Source organism: Zonotrichia leucophrys, unplaced genomic scaffold (assembly GCF_028769735.1).
Source record: "Zonotrichia leucophrys gambelii isolate GWCS_2022_RI unplaced genomic scaffold, RI_Zleu_2.0 Scaffold_93_176943, whole genome shotgun sequence".
In the NCBI taxonomy this organism is placed as follows: Eukaryota; Metazoa; Chordata; class Aves; order Passeriformes; family Passerellidae; genus Zonotrichia; species Zonotrichia leucophrys.
In genome coordinates, this window is record NW_026992298.1 from 18,748 (window position 1) to 36,491 (window position 17,744).

General features: G+C 53.6%; 2 protein-coding genes across 2 annotated transcripts; one reads left to right on the forward strand and one right to left on the reverse strand.

The window, feature by feature from the left end:
• Nucleotides 1-3,348: 3,348 nt before the first annotated feature.
• Nucleotides 3,349-3,936, forward strand: LOC135460709 (olfactory receptor 14J1-like). Its single transcript, XM_064737626.1, has one exon. The coding sequence runs from the start codon at nucleotides 3,349-3,351 to the stop codon at nucleotides 3,934-3,936; it is 588 nt and encodes a 195-aa protein (XP_064593696.1).
• Nucleotides 3,937-16,019: 12,083 nt separating this feature from the next.
• LOC135460710 (olfactory receptor 14J1-like) lies at nucleotides 16,020-16,952 on the reverse strand. Its single transcript, XM_064737628.1, has one exon. The coding sequence runs from the start codon at nucleotides 16,950-16,952 to the stop codon at nucleotides 16,020-16,022; it is 933 nt and encodes a 310-aa protein (XP_064593698.1).
• Nucleotides 16,953-17,744: the final 792 nt, after the last annotated feature.

Genomic DNA, 17,744 nt, shown 5'->3' on the forward strand with positions numbered 1-17,744 from the left:
AGGACCTGGCCCGGAGAATGTGGAGATGATTGGATGGGGAGAGATGATTTGGAGTGGCCTTTTGGCTGGACTTTTCTCGTGGCTATGGACTCAGTTGTTCCTGTGACACAGACTGCATTTAGGGGGAGGCAGTGCCTCAAAACCCGGAAGGTTCTTCGTGAGGACCCCCCGGCCCCAGGGGGTTGGAAAAATATGGGGGGGGACAGAGGTCCCAAAAGCAGAGACTGTGCCTTTTTGGAGTGAGACAAGGCATCCTTGAAAGACAACCCTAAAAGCAGCTCTGGTCCATGCCGTCAGTGGTGAGAGCACTGGGCATGGAAGGACGATGTTACAAGCGGCAGAAGGACTTTTTTCTTCCGGGCGGTGCCGAAGTAACAGAGAAGCACACGAGGTTTCAGTGTGTTTCCAGGAGAAGCCTATGGAACGAGAAGGACTCCTTTCCTCTTCATGAACTGATGTTTGAGTATACTAAAGTGTCGTGCCGGGCTGGGCAGTTGTTTTGGGAGAATGTATTGGATTGGGAAAGTCAGGTGGTGGGGGAGGAGGAAAATGGTTTTTTTGTAAGGTTTTCAATTCTTTTTTTTTTCCTTATAGTCTCTCCCTATTTTCCTGTAGTTTAAGTAATAAAGTGGTCTTTATGTTTAAGTTAGAGCCTGTTTTGCTTATTCCTGGTCACATCTCACAGCAGACACCAGGGTGAGGCATTTTCATGGGGGGCACTGGCTCTGTGCCAGGCTCAAACCATGACACCATTGCACATCCCCACATGCCAGTGCCCATCCCGGGAAGAGCCCTGAGCAAGGAGGGAGGGACAGCATCTGCCTGGCCAGGGGCTGGGGCTCAGGCCTTGGCCCTTTGCATTCCTCAAACACATCCAGGTGTGCTCAGCACCAGAGACACCTTTGCCTTCTTTGTCCCCAGCTGTCATCACTGCCTCCAGTGTTCTGCTCTAACTGGAACCTGGGGACACTTTCTGAGTTGTGTTCCTCAGTGGGACCCATTAAAACGTCAAGGAACTTTGGAGTTTCAATTTAATTTTGAGTTCTTGAGAAGTTTTTGAGCACTCTCTCAGGGACTGAGTCTGATGTAAACAACACCAAATCCCCAAGAGGCTCATTAAAGTCCTTGTGCTGTGTCTGTGCTGCTGAGCTTTAAAGGAACAGCTCTTCCCAGGGCCAGCTCCTCTCCCAGCCCAGCAGGGCTGAGGGCTCTGCCTGCAGGCACTGAGAGAACAGGAGCCAGGCAGAGACAGGCTGAAGGCAATCAGGATTGGGAAGACATTGAGCTGAGACTTCACTTGGGGAAAGATCTTCACAGCCCTGTGCATGGTGAGTGTGTGGGTGCAGGGCAATGTCCCCTGTGCTCCTGGAGGGATCTCCTGAAGCCAGCACACCCCACAGCCTGGGGGATGTGTCAGGAGGACTCTCCCAGTTTCTCTGTGGCACAGGAGGAGGAGAATGTGCTGCAGTGCAGGGCTCCCCATCTATGGGGACTTGTCATGAGCTCATTCAGGGCTGGGGTTTCTGCTGGGGTCTCTGCTTTCCTGAATCTGTGCTCACACTTTTCCCTGGCTCAGCTTGGTGGCAATGGAAACTCAGCTGTGCTGGGCAGAGAAGGAGCTGAGGCTCTTAAATGGTCACCCTGAGGGTTCCTGGGCACCTCAGAAAGTGCCTGCACCTGCCCAGCCTCCAGATCCATGGAGCATCACCTTTCCATGGTGCCCAGGCTGGGGCAGTTGTTCTATAATCCCTGCAGAGCGCAGCAGCTGCAGGGCAGGGCTGGCCCAGGGGCTGGGCTGGGCTGGGCTCTGGCAGCTCTGGCAGGGAAGGAGCCCGGGGCCACAGGAGCAGCTGGGGCTGGGACAGCTCCAGCAGCAGAGCCGTGGGCAGGGAGGGAGGGAGGCAGTGCTGAGGGAAGCCCTGCTGCAGGGCAGATGTGGCACCTGCCGGGCCTGCCCTGCAGGGCAGACACTGCCCTGAGCAGCACAGCTCTTGTGTCCCCTCGCAGCCAGCACAGCCCTCAGCCCGGGGGCTCGGGGCCCTCAGTCCCTCCTGGGCTGGCAGAGCAGCCCCAGAGATGAAGGGCATCTCTGCGGCCATGTGCCCATTCCCTGCTGACCAGGGCCTGAGGGCCACTGTCCTGCCCTGCTGCTGCCTGGCAGGGGCTGGGCAGGGCTGGCCAGGGAAAGGCTTTTCCTCAGGCCCGGCTCTCTCTCTCTCCTTGCCTTGCCCAGGTGCTGCTGGCATTGCTGAGGGGCTCTCTGCAATGGCAGTTCCAGCTGCAGGGCCAGGCCCAGCCCTTGGGCTCCTCCTGTGCAGGCTGAGCACAGCAATGGGGTGTCCCAGCTCCCTGTGCCCGGGCAGCTCTGGGCAGGGCAGCCTGGGAGGCTGGCAATGAGCCCACTCTCCTGAATCTGGGAAAGGCAGGAACCACTTTGTGTGCCAGGGATCCTCTGCTCTCGGCTGTGTCTCCTGGCTGTGCAGGGTAACGCAGGAGTGGATTTCAGAAAGGTGCAAGTGCAGGGCAGCTGGAACAGTAGAGAGGGAGAGAGCAGCTCCTCTCAGTCTGCACTAAGCCTCAGACATTCTGCCTGACTCCCTGGACTCTCTTATTCCACAGTGCAGCAGAATCCCTTGTTCTGCCTTCTGTTATCCCCATCCCTTCACCCAGGCAGCTCCTCTGATTTAGCTGAACATTCATTATCCAAGTCCCAACACCGGGACTGGCCCCGCCCTCACTGTTCCCCTGCACTGACTGGGGGTCAGGGCTTACTCCCAGATGCCCTGCAGGTCAAGGTCCAGCTCCTCACACAACATTGGCCAGCAGCAATCAGGGCTCCAGCAACAAAGGTGAAGGAAGATCTCTGAGACACAGATGGGGGGAGGTGTTTAGTGGCAAGAAAGGGTCTATGTGAAAGGGCTTTGACTCTTCTGTGAGAAACCTCCCCCCAGTTATCCCTTTATTTTCTCCTTCTGCAAGTTGATATGTGCACACACAGCACAAATGTCCAACAGCAGCTCCATCAGGCACTTCCTCCTGCTGGCATTGGCAGACACGCGGCAGCTGCAGCTCCTGCACTTCTGCCTCTTGCTGGGCATCTCCCTGGCTGCCCTCCTGGGCAACGGCCTCATCATCAGCGCCGTAGCCTGCGGCCACCACCTGCACACGCCCATGTTCTTCTTCCTGCTCAACCTGGCCCTCAGCGACCTGGGCTCCATCTGCACCACTGTCCCCAAAGCCATGCACAATTCCCTCTGGGACACCAGGGACATCTCCTACACTGGATGTGCTGCACAGCTCTTTTTCTTTCTGTTCTTCATTGGAACAGAGTTTTCCCTCCTGACCATCATGTGCTACGACCGCTACGTGTCCATCTGCAAACCCCTGCACTACGGGACCCTCCTGGGCAGCAGAGCTTGTGCCCACATGGCAGCAGCTGCCTGGGCCAGTGCCTTTCTCAATGCTCTCATGCACACAGCCAATACATTTTCCCTGCCCCTGTGCCATGGCAATGCCCTGGGCCAGTTCTTCTGTGAAATCCCACAGATCCTCAAGCTCTCCTGCTCACACTCCAACCTCAAGGAACTTTGGCTCATTGCTGTTAGTTCCTGTTTAGCATTGGGCTGTTTTGTGTTCATTGTTTTCTCCTATGTGCAGATCTTCAGGGCTGTGCTGAGGATCCCCTCTGAGCAGGGACGGCACAAAGCCTTTTCCACCTGCTTCCCTCACCTTACAGTCGTCTTCCTGTTTTTTAGCACTGCCATATTTGCCCACCTGAAGCCTTCCTCCATCTCCTCCCCAGCTCTGGACATGGCCCTGTTAGTTCTCTACTCAGTGGTGCCTCCAGCCCTGAACCCCCTCATCTACAGCCTGAGGAACAAGGACCTCAGTGCTGCAGTGAGGAGACTGATGATTGGATGGTATCACAAACATTAAACAGCTGGCCAATTTCTACAAATCACTTGTAATAAAAGTTAACTTTGATAATTCTTGTTGTTTTCATTTTGAAAATTTTTGTCTGTGTTTTAGTTTCTTAATCTTCTCCACAAAGATATGCCAATGTTTGTGCCTTTTCTCATTTTGCTTCTCTCCACATTCCCTGTGGCCACAGACTGTGTCAATGAGGGGCTGCATTCTTGGTGGCTTTAAAGGACCTAAAGGATCTCCCAGCAAAGTTTTCTGCAGAGATGCCCTTGTGTTGCCTTCTCTGGAGCTGCAGCAGCAATGTCTGTTTGCAGAGCTGGGGACAGATCAGTGCTGGCCCAGCAGCTGTGCACAGCAGCAGCAGCACTTGGTGTTGCCAGTGCTGCTGCCGTGGCCCTGCCCCGCTGCCCTGGTGGCCCTGGTGTTGCTGCAGGGCCTGAGTGCTCTCGGGGCCGGGCACAGCCCTGGGGGTGGCAGTGCCGGGGCTGCAGCAGGGACAGGCCATGGGCACTGCTGGGGCAGCGCTGACACCTCAGCCCAGGGCCTGGGGGCTCCAGGCTCCTTGCCCAGGCTCTCTCAAGAACACGCCCAGGCCAATGCTCAGCACAGAAAACCCCCATGAGCAGCCCCAGGCTGGCCGTGGGCAGGCTGGGGGCAAACAGCATGGCTGGGGCTCTGCAAGGGCCCTGGGGCAGACGGGAAGGAGCAGCAGAGCAGGGGCTGATACATCCAGGTGAGCTGGACAGGCCAGGGTAGCATCCCAGAGCGTCCTCATGGAGCTGCCAACAACATCCCCCCTCTGCAGCCCTGGCCTCTCCCCCAGCTCACACAGGTGCCCCATCCTTGCAGGCACAGACACGGCAGCACTGGCTCAGCAGCCCCTGTTTGCATTGCACACAGCAGGGGGAGCACCCCCATGCTGTTGGTGTGGGGACATGAACCTGAGGGAGCACAAATGCCATCAGCCCCTGGGGCCACCAAGGGCTGGGGGACACCAGGGAAACCACTCAGCTTTGTCCTGGCCTTTTGCAGTCAGCCAGAATGTTTGTTCCCATCAGCTGGGAGTTTCCTGTCCCACTGCAGACACTGTTGCTCAGAGCCAGGGCTGCCTGGCAGCCACTCCCAAACTGCACTGAGCATTTCCTTTTCTTTACCTTTGCTTTCTTTACTCCTCTAGCTTCATATTTCTTCCTCTTGCCCACCCCAGGGGGCCCAGAACTGGACACAGCATTCGAGGTGCTGCCCAACCAGTGCTGATCACAGGGAAGGAATCCCTGCCCAGCTCCTGCTGGTCACACCATTCTTGATGCAGGCCAGGAGCAATTGGCCTTCTTGCCCACCTGGCCACACTGCTGGCTCATGTCTAGCCTGCTGTCCATCAGTCCCTGCAGGTCCCTTTCTGACTGGCTGCTCTCCAGCCACTCTGTTGCCAACCTGTAGTGCTGCAGGGGTTGATGTGGCCGAAGTGCAGGACCTGGCATTTGGACATGTTAAACCTCACCTTGTTTGGTTTGCGCCCTGGATCCAGCCTGTCCAGGGCCCTGTGCAGAGCCCTCCTACCCTCCAGCAGATTAAACTCGCACCCAACTTTGTGTCAGCACAGTTCTCCAGGGTGTTCCAATGGTCTCCATGGTTCCATGGGGCCTTCCAGTGTCACAATGTCCCTTTGGTTCCATAGGACCCCTTGGTGTCACAAAGTCCCTTGGATCTTTAGCCCTGCAGTGTCACAATGGCCCTTGGTCCCCCAAGGCCCTGAAGTGTCACAGTGGATCCTTGGTTCCATGAATCATAGAATCACAGAATTTCTAGGTTGGAAGAGACCTTGAAGATCATCGAGTCCAACCCATGTTCTAACACTTCAACTAGAGCATGGCATCAAGTGCCACATCCAGTCTTCCCTTAAACACATGGAGGGATGGTGACTCCACCACCTCCCTGGGTCGATGATTCCAGTATTACCACTCTTTCTGTGAAAAATTTCCTCCTTAATTCTAGCCTGTATCTCTCTTGGCGCAACTTGAGACTGTGTCCTCTTGTTCTGTCTGTTGTTGCCCGGAGAAAGAGACCGACCCCCAGCTCACCACAGCCACCCTTCAGGAAGTTGAAGAGGGTGATAAGATCACCTCTGAGTCTCCTTTTCTCCAGGCTGAACAACCCCAGCTCCCTCAGTCGTTCTTCATACGGCTTGTGCTCCAAGCCCCTCACCAGCCTCTTGCTCTCCTTTGGACATGCTCAAGCATCTCAACGTCCCTCCTAAACTGAGGGGCTCAGAACTGGACGCAATACTCAAGGTGTGGCCTCACCAGTGCTGAGTACAGGGGAAGAATGACCTCCCTGCTCCTGCTGGCCACACCATTCCTGATGCTGGCCAGGATGCCATTGGCCTTCTTGGCCACCACGGCACTCTGCTGGCTCATGTTCAGCCGACTGTCAACCAGCACCCCCAGGTCCCTTTCCTCCTGAGCACTGTCCAGCCACACCGTCCCCAGCCTATAACGTTGCAGGGGGTTATTGTGGCCAAAGTGCAGGACTCGGCACTTGGACTTATTGAACTTCATCCCATTAGATTTTGCCCATACATCCAACCGTTCCAAATCCCTCTGCAAAGCCCTCCCTCCCTCTAACAGATCAACACACACCCCCAGCTTAGTGTCATCTGCAAATTTGCTAATGAAACACTCTAAACCCTCATCCATGTTCACAGTAAAAATATTAAACAGAACTGGCCCCAGCACAGACCCCTGAGGGACACGACTGGTGACTGGCCACCAGCTGGATGCAGCACCATTCACCATCACTCTCTGGGCCCGGCCAAGCAGCCAGTTCCTAACCCAGCAAAGTGTGCTCCTGTCCAAGCCATGGCCTGCCAGCTTGTCTAGGAGTATGCTGTGGCAGACAGTGTCAAAGGCCTTGCTGAAATCCAAATAAACAACATCTGCAGCCTTCCCTGCATCCACTAGGCGGGTTACCTGGTCATAGAAGGCGACCAGGTTGGTTAAATATGACCTACCCCTCCTAAACCCATGCTGGCTGGGTCTGATACCCTGGCCATCCTGTTAATTCTTTGTGAGGGCACTTAATATTAACTCTTTCATTATTTTGCCAGGAACTGAGGTCAGGCTGACTGGTCTATAATTACCAGGATCCTCCTTTGCACCCTTTTTGTGAATGGGTATCACATTGGCCAGCTTCCAGTCATCCAGAACCTCACCAGTGAGCCAGGACTGTTGGTAAGTGATGGAGAGTGGCTTTGCAATCTCATTTGCCAGCTCTCTCATTACCCTGGGGTGGATCCCATCTGGTCCCATAGATTTATGAATATCTAAGCATTTCAGTAGTTGTATGACTGCCTCCTCTTGGATAACGGGGGGACCATTCTGCTCCCTGACACCATCAACCAGCCCAGGCAGGCAAGTATCTTGAGAGCGAGTCATCTTCCCACTAAAAACTGAGGCAAAGTAGGCATTAAGCACTTCTGCCTTCTCCTCATCTGCAGATACTAAGTTCCCTCCTTTGCCCAATAAAGAACAAAGGCTGGTCTTGCCCTTCCTTGTAGCATAAATGTATTTGCTAAGACATTTTTTATTATCCTTTACAGAAATCGCCATTCTAAGTTCAAACTGAGTTTTGGCCTGCCTAATTTTTTGTCTGCATGCTCTAGCAGCCTTCTTGAACACTTCCTTAGAGACCTGACCCTCTTTCCAACGCTGATACATCCTCTTTTTATTCCTAAGTTCCTCCAAAACCTCCTTGCCCAGCCAGGCTGGATATTTACCCCATTGACTGATCTTTTGGCACACAGGGACAGTCTGTTCTTGTCACATTTCTTGTCACAATCTTCTGCCACATTTCCCCAGCACAGGCACTCCTGTGTGCACACAGACACAAAGAGTCAGTGCAAGGCACCTGTGAGAAATTCCCCTGAGGGCAGGAAATGCTCCCTGTGGATCCTTTGGCATCTCCCCAGTGGACAAAGGGTTGAGCCTGGAGGAGTGGGGGGATCGGCCCAGGCTCCATCGTTGTTCGGGATCCCCGAGTGCAGCAAACGGGAGAGTTCCCAGCTGGGAGAGGCCCCACTCAATGGGAGTCGCTGGCCCAGGAGAGCTCCAAGGGCTCCTTTTGGAGCGCTGTTTGCAGGGCCCCAAGAGAGGGGCTTCAGTCCCAGCAATGGTTCATCCTGGCTGCACTTGGCACCAACAGCTTTCTTTGGCAGTGTGAGAACAGGGATGTTGTGCCACTGAGGGAACAGAAACAGCTCCCAGGGCCGCTGCTAAAGGAACCAGGAGCTGGTTGGGCAGCAGCAGTGCCTGGAGCAGACAGTGTTTGTGATGAGCTGCAGAGGAGCTGAGCCCAGGGGCTGTTGGCCAAGGCCGAGCCCCAAGGAGCATTTCTCAGCTGGCAGGATGGCCTGAGAAGGGGAGGGGGGAATGCAGCAGCACAGGGCCCATGGAACCAAGGGACCATTGTGACACTGTGGGGCCTCATGGAATCATGGAGAGCACTGTGACATTGCTGGGCCTCATGGAACCAAGGGGATTGTACTGACGTTGTGTGACTCCATGGAATGTAGGGATCATTGTGATACAGCAAGACCTAATGGAGCCAAAGGTCCATTGTGACATTGCAAGTCCTTATGTAATCATGGAGAGGCCATTGTGACACTTCACAGCCTCATGGAACCAAGGGGCCATTGTGACACTCTGGGGCACCTTGGAGCCAAGAAGATCATTGTTACACTGAGGGAACTCATGGAATCATGGACATCATTTTGACACTAAGAGGATCCATGGAATAAGGAAAGCATTGTGGCACTGTGAGGCCTCATGGGACCAGTGAGACCATTGTGACCCTGGGGGTCACCACAGAACCAAGAGGACTATTTAGATACTGTGGGGCCTCATGAAACCAAGAGGCCTTTGTGACACTGCACGGCTGCATGGAGCCAAAGGTCTATTGTGACATTGCAGGGCCTCCTGTGATCAATGGACCATTGTGAGACTGTGGAGCCAAAGGAGACCATTGTGACACTGCAAACCTCCAGGGTCTAAAGGTCCATTGTGACATTGCAGGGTTCATGGAACAGAGGAGTCCTGTGACATTGTGGGGCTTGGGGAACCATGGAGACCATTGTGACACTGCAAGCCCCATGGAATCAGTGGGACCTTTGTGAAACCTGGGAGCCACTGTGACACGGTGGGATCCCATCGAACAAGGGGTCCATTGTGACATTTCAGGTCTTCTTGTAATCAAGGAGCCATTGTGGCAGTGTGGAGCCCCACAGAACCAAGGCACCATTGTGACACTTCAGGGCCCCATAAAAACAAAGGAATACAGTACAGGTCTGGCTGGTTTGACCTCCCAAGAGGTCAGGCTGACCTTGGCATGTTGAGGGTCTCATCCACAATTGAAACAGTGGTGCTCCGTGCTTTCCTTCCTATGGAAAAGATCTGACATTCTGCTCCAGGCACATATGGCCAGAATTGGAGTTTCACCTCCAAATTTCCTTATATCCAGGGATTGTTCCCATAGGAATATTGCCAGGACAAGTCTGGCTGGCAGTGGTTTCATGAGGGTCACCTCTCATCTGTTCCCAAAACACTTGGCAAGATGCCTGTGCTTTCCTTCCTATGGAAAAGAGCTGTCCTTCTCGGCCAGGTGCCCATGGCCAGAATTGGGATTTCACGTCCAACATTGTCTTACTGTGGCAGACTGGAGAAGATTTTTGGCTTGAAACTTTTAGTGTGTGTGGGAGGAAGGGGCAGGTCCAGCCTTGCCCTGCCCTGGAACCCTGGCCCTACCCTACCCTGGAACCCCAATCCCCCCAGAGCCTCTATCCCAGCCCAGCAGTGGCTGCCAGTCCCTGGCACAGCACAGGCAATGCTCCACAGCCACCTCTGGAGCCCCAGCCCAGATCCTGAGGGACCAAATGACACCAAGTCCCATCTGGGGGAGGGGCCCAGGAAGACCAAGGGGTATTGAAGGCTGACCACAAGGCAAGCACACATCTTGACCCTGCCTCCTCTTGAAATTTCCATCTGAACTGTGCTTGAATCCAGGAGTTGGTAGCTGTGTGTGTGCTTCTCTGTATCTTTTTAATCTTTCTTTCTTTCTGTGTCTTCTGATCCCTTACTCTTGCAAATATTGAGTAACTTAAAATTGAATGAGATAGGAGTTTGTGAAGTTGAATGAGTCAAAGTAATGTTTTCAGAAGCCTCTTTGATTGATTAAATGCTGTATTAAACCTTTTGCCAAGTTTCTCTTATTTTCCAAGTTCCCAGTAAAGGCGGTTTGGTTGTTTAACCTCTTGAAGATCTCTTGTCAGTATTTCTCCAGTACATGCAACTCAGGGTACACAAACAATTGTAATTCCTTTTAAATGTCTCCTTGAGAGAGTTGTTCGGGGGATGGCAGTCAGGGCTTGTGTGTCCTGCTTGGCCCAGCCCAGGCAGGGCTTTCCCAGCCACATTCCACACTCCATTGCCCAGCTGGAGCCGCTGGTGCCTCTGAGTTGTGCTGCCCCAGCCCCAGGGACGCTCTCCTTGTCTGCCCATTCCCCCACGGTCTCTGGGCAGGGATGGCCTCAGTGGGGGCTGCTGCTGGATTTTCCTGCTCCAGAGGCTTGTTCAGCCTTTAGCTCTTGAGTGCAGGAATTCAATGTCCCAGGGCTCATTAACATTCAGAACACCTTAACAACCAAAGCCTCTGGGAGTAATTTGATTTAATTTTCAAATTTTTTGCGGTTAATTAGATGAATTCCAGTAGCGTATTCAAGTTGAATAGATTCTATTTAAAGAGACAGTGAGAAAAGATTTCCTAGGTCCAAATTAGGTTTCTTCGCCCTGTTAATTTATTGATACGTGTAATCTCCAGCTGACACTGAATCCAAGTACCTCCTCATGCAGTTGGAATAGATATGAAAATCAAGACCCTTCATGGCTGACAATCAATCAGACTCTGTCCCTACCCCCACCCCACCATTTCCCCCATCCAAGCCCTGGCACTCAGAGCAGCCTTGTGCAAATCTGAGCTCCCTCCAGCCCAGGCTGCACCTGCAGCTTTCAGCTCCTTGGCTCCAACTCCCACCTGCTTTCCTTGGAGAAGGAGCTTCCCAAGACACAGAGGGATGTTCATTTCTTATCAGCCAACAAAGCCAAGGGAAGGCACAGCTCCATCAAATGCCAAAGTCATTTCTCTGCTGGATACTAAATCCTCTTTCCACAGCAGACAGTCTCAGAGCAATGGAAAACACCTTCTGTGTCCAGCACAAATCCCAAGGTCCCCCCAAACCCTCCCTGCCCCGATTCTGCCCAGATTTGCTCTTTGCACCCACGAGTCACAGGCTGAAGTCAGGAGTTCCCTCCATGCCCAGTGGGAAGAAATGAGAGAAAGGGGATGAAGAGCTCTCCTGTGCAGAGCCAAGGTCCAAGTGCAGCCCTTGCAGTGGGAACCACAACTCATCAGGTTTGTGTCCTTTGGGGTCAGGGCCTGGTGACACTCAGAGGCACAGAAAGGTTTATTGCCAACAAACACAAGTTGAACATTAGAACAGTTTAATAACCATCACAGCTTTCCCTCAGCTCTCTTTGATGTCTCAGCAGCTTCTGACATGTCCACCATCTCCCAGGGATTTCTGTATAGGAAGAGTTTTAGACAAAGACATAGGAAAAGGAATTGTAGTATAGTTATAAATTTAATTAGGATTTTGAGTAATGTGATATTTATTTCAATTTCAGAAATATTGAGGAACGTCCTGAAGTTCAAAGCATGAACCCAATCAGTTGCGAGGCACTCAAATGACCAGAAAGCATCTGGAGGAGGAAATCTGGGAGAAATGGAAGGGAAATAGATCCAGCTGGTCAAGTGATGTCCTTCGACATGGCCATTTATCCAGGAGACCTGGAAACATCTGAAAGAAGGAGTGTCATGAAATATTAGACTGAATATTGGATGGCAAAGGCAGAGGGGAAGATCAGTATTTCTTCTCCTGCCATCACTAAAAGGATCCAGTAGATCCAGGAAATTCCTGTTCCTGATGGGAAAAATTTGCCATTTCTTAAAAGTATTTAAATGACCTAGATAATAAAAATATGCTTGTATATTATGAGACCAGTGGTGTTAAAACCTGTGCCCCTTTCCAGGCAGACATCACTTGTGTGCCCATGAACAGGCAGTGCCACTTGTGCCCTGAGGTGTGCCCCATGGCCTCCCTGCTGGGCAGCCTCTGCCAGCTCCTGCAGAGCCCCTGGCACCTGTGGGGCTGCACAGACAGCCCTGCCCCGGGCTCTGCCAGCCTCTGGGCCAGCAGAGAGGCAGCCAGGGCTGGCCATGGCTGGGAACAGGCCCTGAGCCCCGCAGGAGGATGGAGCTGGGCCACAGCCAAACTCAGCCCAGGCCAAAGCTGGGCTCAGCAGCAAGGGCTGCCCACACATGAGGACAGGGGCTGGCACTGACAAATGTCCTGAGCCCCCTCCCTGCCCTGTCCATGCCACCCAGGGCACAGAGCAGCCTCCTCTCTGGGCCACTTGCCTGTTTGCAATGCCTTGCACAGGTGCTGGCCCTGCCCCACAAGGCCTGGCCTGAGTCCTGCCCCTGCACGCTCAGCCAGGCTGAGATGGACACTGATGGTTTCTGGGCCAGGCTCTCGGAGCCCAGCCCAGCTCCCTGCAAGCTCTGCCAGCTGCCCTGAGCTCTGGGCAGCACCAAGGGCCTCTCCCCAGCCCAGCCCAGCCGGCCCCACAGCTCTGCTCAGGCCAGGCTGCTCTGGGCACTGCCCCACGGCCTCAGCCCCTGGCAAGGGCACAGCAGCAGCTGCAGCTGCCACGGGACTCAGCCCCAGCCATGGGGGAAGGTGCTTGGCCAAGGCCAAAGGAGGCTCCCTGGCTGCCCTGCTCCCCTCGGGCTGAGGTGCTGAGAGCTCTGCAGCCCCTGCTGCCATCCCATCTGCCCAGGGCCTTCAAGGGCCTCGGCCTTGGGGCCTTCAAGAGCTGCTCCTGCTCCAGGCCCAGGGCCCATCCCAGAGCTGGGGCAGCCACAAAGCTGTGCCCATTTCTGTTCTTTGCTGCTCTAATGGGGATGGATCCTCAGCCACTTGGAGGCCGATGATGAATTTTACTGCTCCAGAGGCCTCTTTGTTCTTGAGCTTCTCCGTTCAGGAATTCAGTTAGAAAAGCTCATAAATATTTGTTCAGAATACCAAAACAAGACAAGTCTCTGGGAATCATTGAAGTTTTCAATTTTTTGTGGTTAATTAGTCACATTTTAAAAGTGTATTCAAAATGAATATACCGTATTGAAAACAATAAAGAGAGAACTGTTTTGTTCTGTTTAGTTGTCTTTTCCAGTTTTGGTTGATATCAGCAATGTCCAATTTATATTGGCCCCCAACACCTTCTAATGCATTTTGAACAGATATGAAAATCAAGACTCCTCATGGCGGACAATCAATGCTGGTGTCCATGCCAACCACCCCTGGCAAGGGGTCTCCATGGAGCTGCCAAGGGACTGACCACAGCAACGAGGGCTGGTGATGATTGCCATGGAAACTGACCATAGCAACAGGGTCCTGGTGATGGTTGCCCGCTAAGGGTCAGATTTGTCAGAGGTCCTCAGAGAGGTTCCATGGGGACGTTCCAAGAGTCTCCAGGCTGTTCCAGAGCTGGAATGTCACAGCCACAGACAGGGGCTCCATGGAGACCTGCCAGGCATTTCTGGGGACTGTAAAGGGCCGTATGGTCAGAGGCAGTCACAGCCATTCCATGGTGACATCCCAGGAGACCTTGGGCTGCAAAGGCACTGATCTGTCACAGACACTCACGGGGGCTCCACGGTGACATCCCAGGAGTCCCCAGGCTGCCAAAGAGCTGGGATGTCCCAGACACTCACAGGGGTTCATGTCATGGGCACAGTGAGACCTTCAGGCAAAATTTATTAGGGAAACTCCTGTTGGGTCACAACGTGCAGAAAGGATTCCCAATAGCCCCCACAGATGCCCAACATCACCACTGAATCACAGATGGCACAGACTCAGATCAGAAGGCTAAGGGCTGAAAGCCACCTGTTTTTTCAATCCTCTTCTTTTAGACCTTAGTTTGCTACAGGTGGACCTCACTGGTCCTTTAATCCACATCCTTCACATGTGTCATGGTTTGGGCCTGGCACAGAGCCAGTGCCCCCATGAGAATACCCTCTCCCTGGTATCTGCTGTGAGATGTGACCAGGAATAAGCAAAACAGGCTCCAGCTTAAACATAAAGAAAACTTTATTACCTAAACTACAAGAAAAGAAGGAAAAACTATAGGAGGGAAAAAAAATTGAAAACCTTACAAAAAAGCACTTTCCTCCTCCCCAACCACCAAAATTTCCCAATCCGATACATTCCCCCAAATCACCAACTGCCCAGCCTGGCACCACCCTTTAGTATACTCAAACTTCAGTCCATGAAGAGGAGAGGAGTCCTTCTTGTTCCATAGCTTCGTCTGGAAACACGCTGAAATCTCTGTGCTTCCAATGTCACTCGGCACCGCCTGGAAAGTTCTTTTGCCGCTTGTGACATCTTCCTTCCATGCCCAGTGCTCTCACCACTGTGCATGGACCAGAGCTGCTTTTAGGGTTGTCTTTTAAGGATGCCTTGTCTCACTCCAAAAAGGCACAGTCTCTGCTTTGGGACATCTGTCCTCCCCATTTTTTTCCAATCCCCTGGGGCCGAGGGGTCCCCTACGATGAACCCTCCTGGTTCTGAGGCACTGCTTCCCTCTAAGTGCAGTCTCTGTGTCACAGGAATAAAACTGAGTCTATGGCTACACAAGAAAAGTCCAGCCAAAAGGCCACTCCAATCATCTCTCTCCCCACTCCGTCAGTCGTCTCCACATCCTTCGGGCCAGGTCCTTGTCTCATCTCATCTCTTATCTCCCTTCTTATTCAGCTCCGAGGAGGATCAGCATTTTTACAAGGTCCCAATCATGTAAGAAAGGGGTTAAAACTTCAGTCTCTGTCTGTCCCGGAACTCCGGCACTCCTACATCGCTGCTGCTCCAGCCGGCACCTCCTCGCTGCAATTCCCCCCCCTTTCTTCCTCCTGGGCCGGCCGCTATCAAATTCAGACACCATCTCTCTCTCTCTCTCTCTCTCTCTTGGGGGGAGGAATGGCTGCCCGATGGCTGTCTCTTGGGGCTCCTCCACCCTTCCATCCTCAGGGGCCTCCTCACCCCCTATCTCTGTCCAGGCCCAGGCCTACCACATGGCTGCCCCTCCGCGGCCCAGCAGCAGCAGCTGGACGAGGCAGGGCGATCTGACCTCTTTCCCTTGAAGTCCCAAAAGAGCCTCTCAGGGCCGAAGCTCTGTTTTTTAACCCCTGTGTGTTCTCGGAGGGGTGTCCAAACCCCACTGGCTACACCAGGTGCCAATATCAAAATTCAAGCACCCATTGTTTTGACCACAGCATCCCAGAATTCCCACTTCTTCCTGGTCAAACCACCACACATGGCCAGCCTGGGGCTGGTCACAGTGCTGAGCATTGGCCTGGGTGTGTTCTTGAGAGAGCCTGGGCAAGGAGCCTGGAGCCCCCAGGGCCTGGCCTGAGGCGTCAGCGCTGCCCCAGCAGTGCCCATGGCCTGTCCCTGCTGCAGCCTCGGCACTGCCACCCCCAGGGCTGTGCCTGGCCCTGAGAGTACTCAGGCCCTACAGCAACACCAGGGCCACCAGGGCAGCGGGGCAGGGCCACGGCAGCAGCACTGGCAACACCAAGTGCTGCTACTGCTGGGCCCAGCTGCTGGGCCAGCACTGATCTGCCCCAGCTCTGCACACAGACATTGCTGCTGCAGCTCCAGAGAACGCAACAAAAGGGCATCTCTGCAGAAAACTCTGCTGGGTGATCCTTTAGTTCCTTTAAAGCCACCAGGAGCGCAGCCCCTCATTGACACAGTCTGTGGGCTCAGGGAAGGCGGAGAGAAAGAAAATGAGAAACGGCCCAAACACTCATATTTAATTATGGACACTATGAAAAACCTAAAAAAAAGGGGAAAAAAACCACAACCAAACCAACAAGAAATATCAAAAATTACTTTTATTACAAGTGATTTGCAAACACTGCCCAGTAGTTTAATGTTTCTGAAAGCATCCAGTCATCAGTCTCCACACTGCAGCCTTGAGCTCCTGGTTCCTCAGGCTGTAGATGAGGGGGTTCAGGGCTGGAGGCACCACCGAGTACAGAATTGACAGGGCCAGATCCAGGGATGGGGAGGACATGGAGGGGGGCTTCAAGTGAGCAAAGATTAGAGTGCTGAGGAATAGGGATACCACGACCAGGTGAGGGAGGCATGTGGAAAAGGCTTTGTGCCGTCCCTGCTCAGAGGGGATCCTCAGCACAGCCCTGAAGATCTGCACATAGGAGAAAACAATGAACAAAAAACATCCAAGTCCAAAAGACGAAATTACAGCAATGAGCCCCAGTTCTTTAAAGTTGGAGTGTGAGCAGGAGAGTTTGAGGATCTGTGGGATTTCACAGAAGAACTGCCCCAGGGCAGTGCCATGGCACAGGGGCAGGGAAAATGTATTGGCCGTGTGCATGAGAGCATTGAGAAAGGCACTGGCCCAGGCAGCTGCTGCCATGTGGGCACAAGCTCTGCTGCCCAGGAGGGTCCCGTAGTGCAGGGGTTTGCAGATGGACACGTAGCGGTCGTAGCACATGATGGTCAGGAGGAAAAGCTCTGCTGAGATGAAGAAGATAAAGAAAAACAGCTGAGCAGCACATCCTGTGTAGGAGATGTCCCTGGTGTCCCAGAAGGAATTGTGCATGGCTTTGGGGACAGTGGTGCAGATGGAGCCCAGGTCGCTGAGGGCCAGGTTGAGCAGGAAGAAGAACATGGGTGTGTGCAGGTGGTGGCTGCAGGCTACGGCGCTGATGATGAGGCCGTTGCCCAGGAGGGCAGCCAGGGAGATGCCCAGCAAGAGGCAGAAGTGCAGGAGCTGCAGCTGCCGCGTGTCTGCCAATGCCAGCAGGAGGAAGTGCCTGATGGAGCTGCTGTTGGACATTTGCAGTGTCTTGGCATGGGGATCTGTAAAAAAAGTAACCATGGAATAGTTGGGTTTGGAGAGGACTTGAAATATCCCAGCACAGCCTGGGGGCACTTTCCCACCTCTGCCTGCCCAGGGCTCTGCTGCCTGGAGCTGTCCCTGCCAGCAGCTGCTTCCCTGTGCCCAGGGCTGGGCCCTGCCAGTGCTGCCAGAGCCCAGCCCAGCCCTGGGGGCTCAGCTCTGCCCTGCAGACCCCTCCCAGCTCTGGCACTGCCCAGGGGCAGCTCTGGCTCTGCAGGCTCTGATGGCAACGTCCGAGCAACCCTGAGGAGACTGGAGAAGTGACATTGACACTGCCTGTGAGGGGCCCTGTGCTGATTTCTGTCACTGCCTGCTTTATTCAGAGCTGAGATAATTTTTTTTATTTTTTCTAAACATGAACCGAGAGATGAATATCTACATGCAATTTCCCATCCCAGGAACCCAAAGCAGAAGATTAATAAATTTTTCCCTTTTATGCAGCCCCTGCCTTCCTCCGCCTCCTGTATAATCTGCTTGGAAATGTTCTGCAGTTCAAAGCCATGCTGGGAGCAATCCTGAGCAAAGCAACATCCTCACTACACAAGGAGAACACTTGTAAGCCTTACCAGCTGTCTCCTCCTACCCAGACCTTGTCCCCCAGTGCTGGGAGCAGCTGCCAGGGCTGGCTGAGAGCTGTCCCTGGCAGGCAGCAGAGTCCCTGCCCCAGCACAGCGCCCTGGGCTGCAGGACCCTGCTCTGCAGGACAGCCCTGGGCACCCCTGGCTGCTC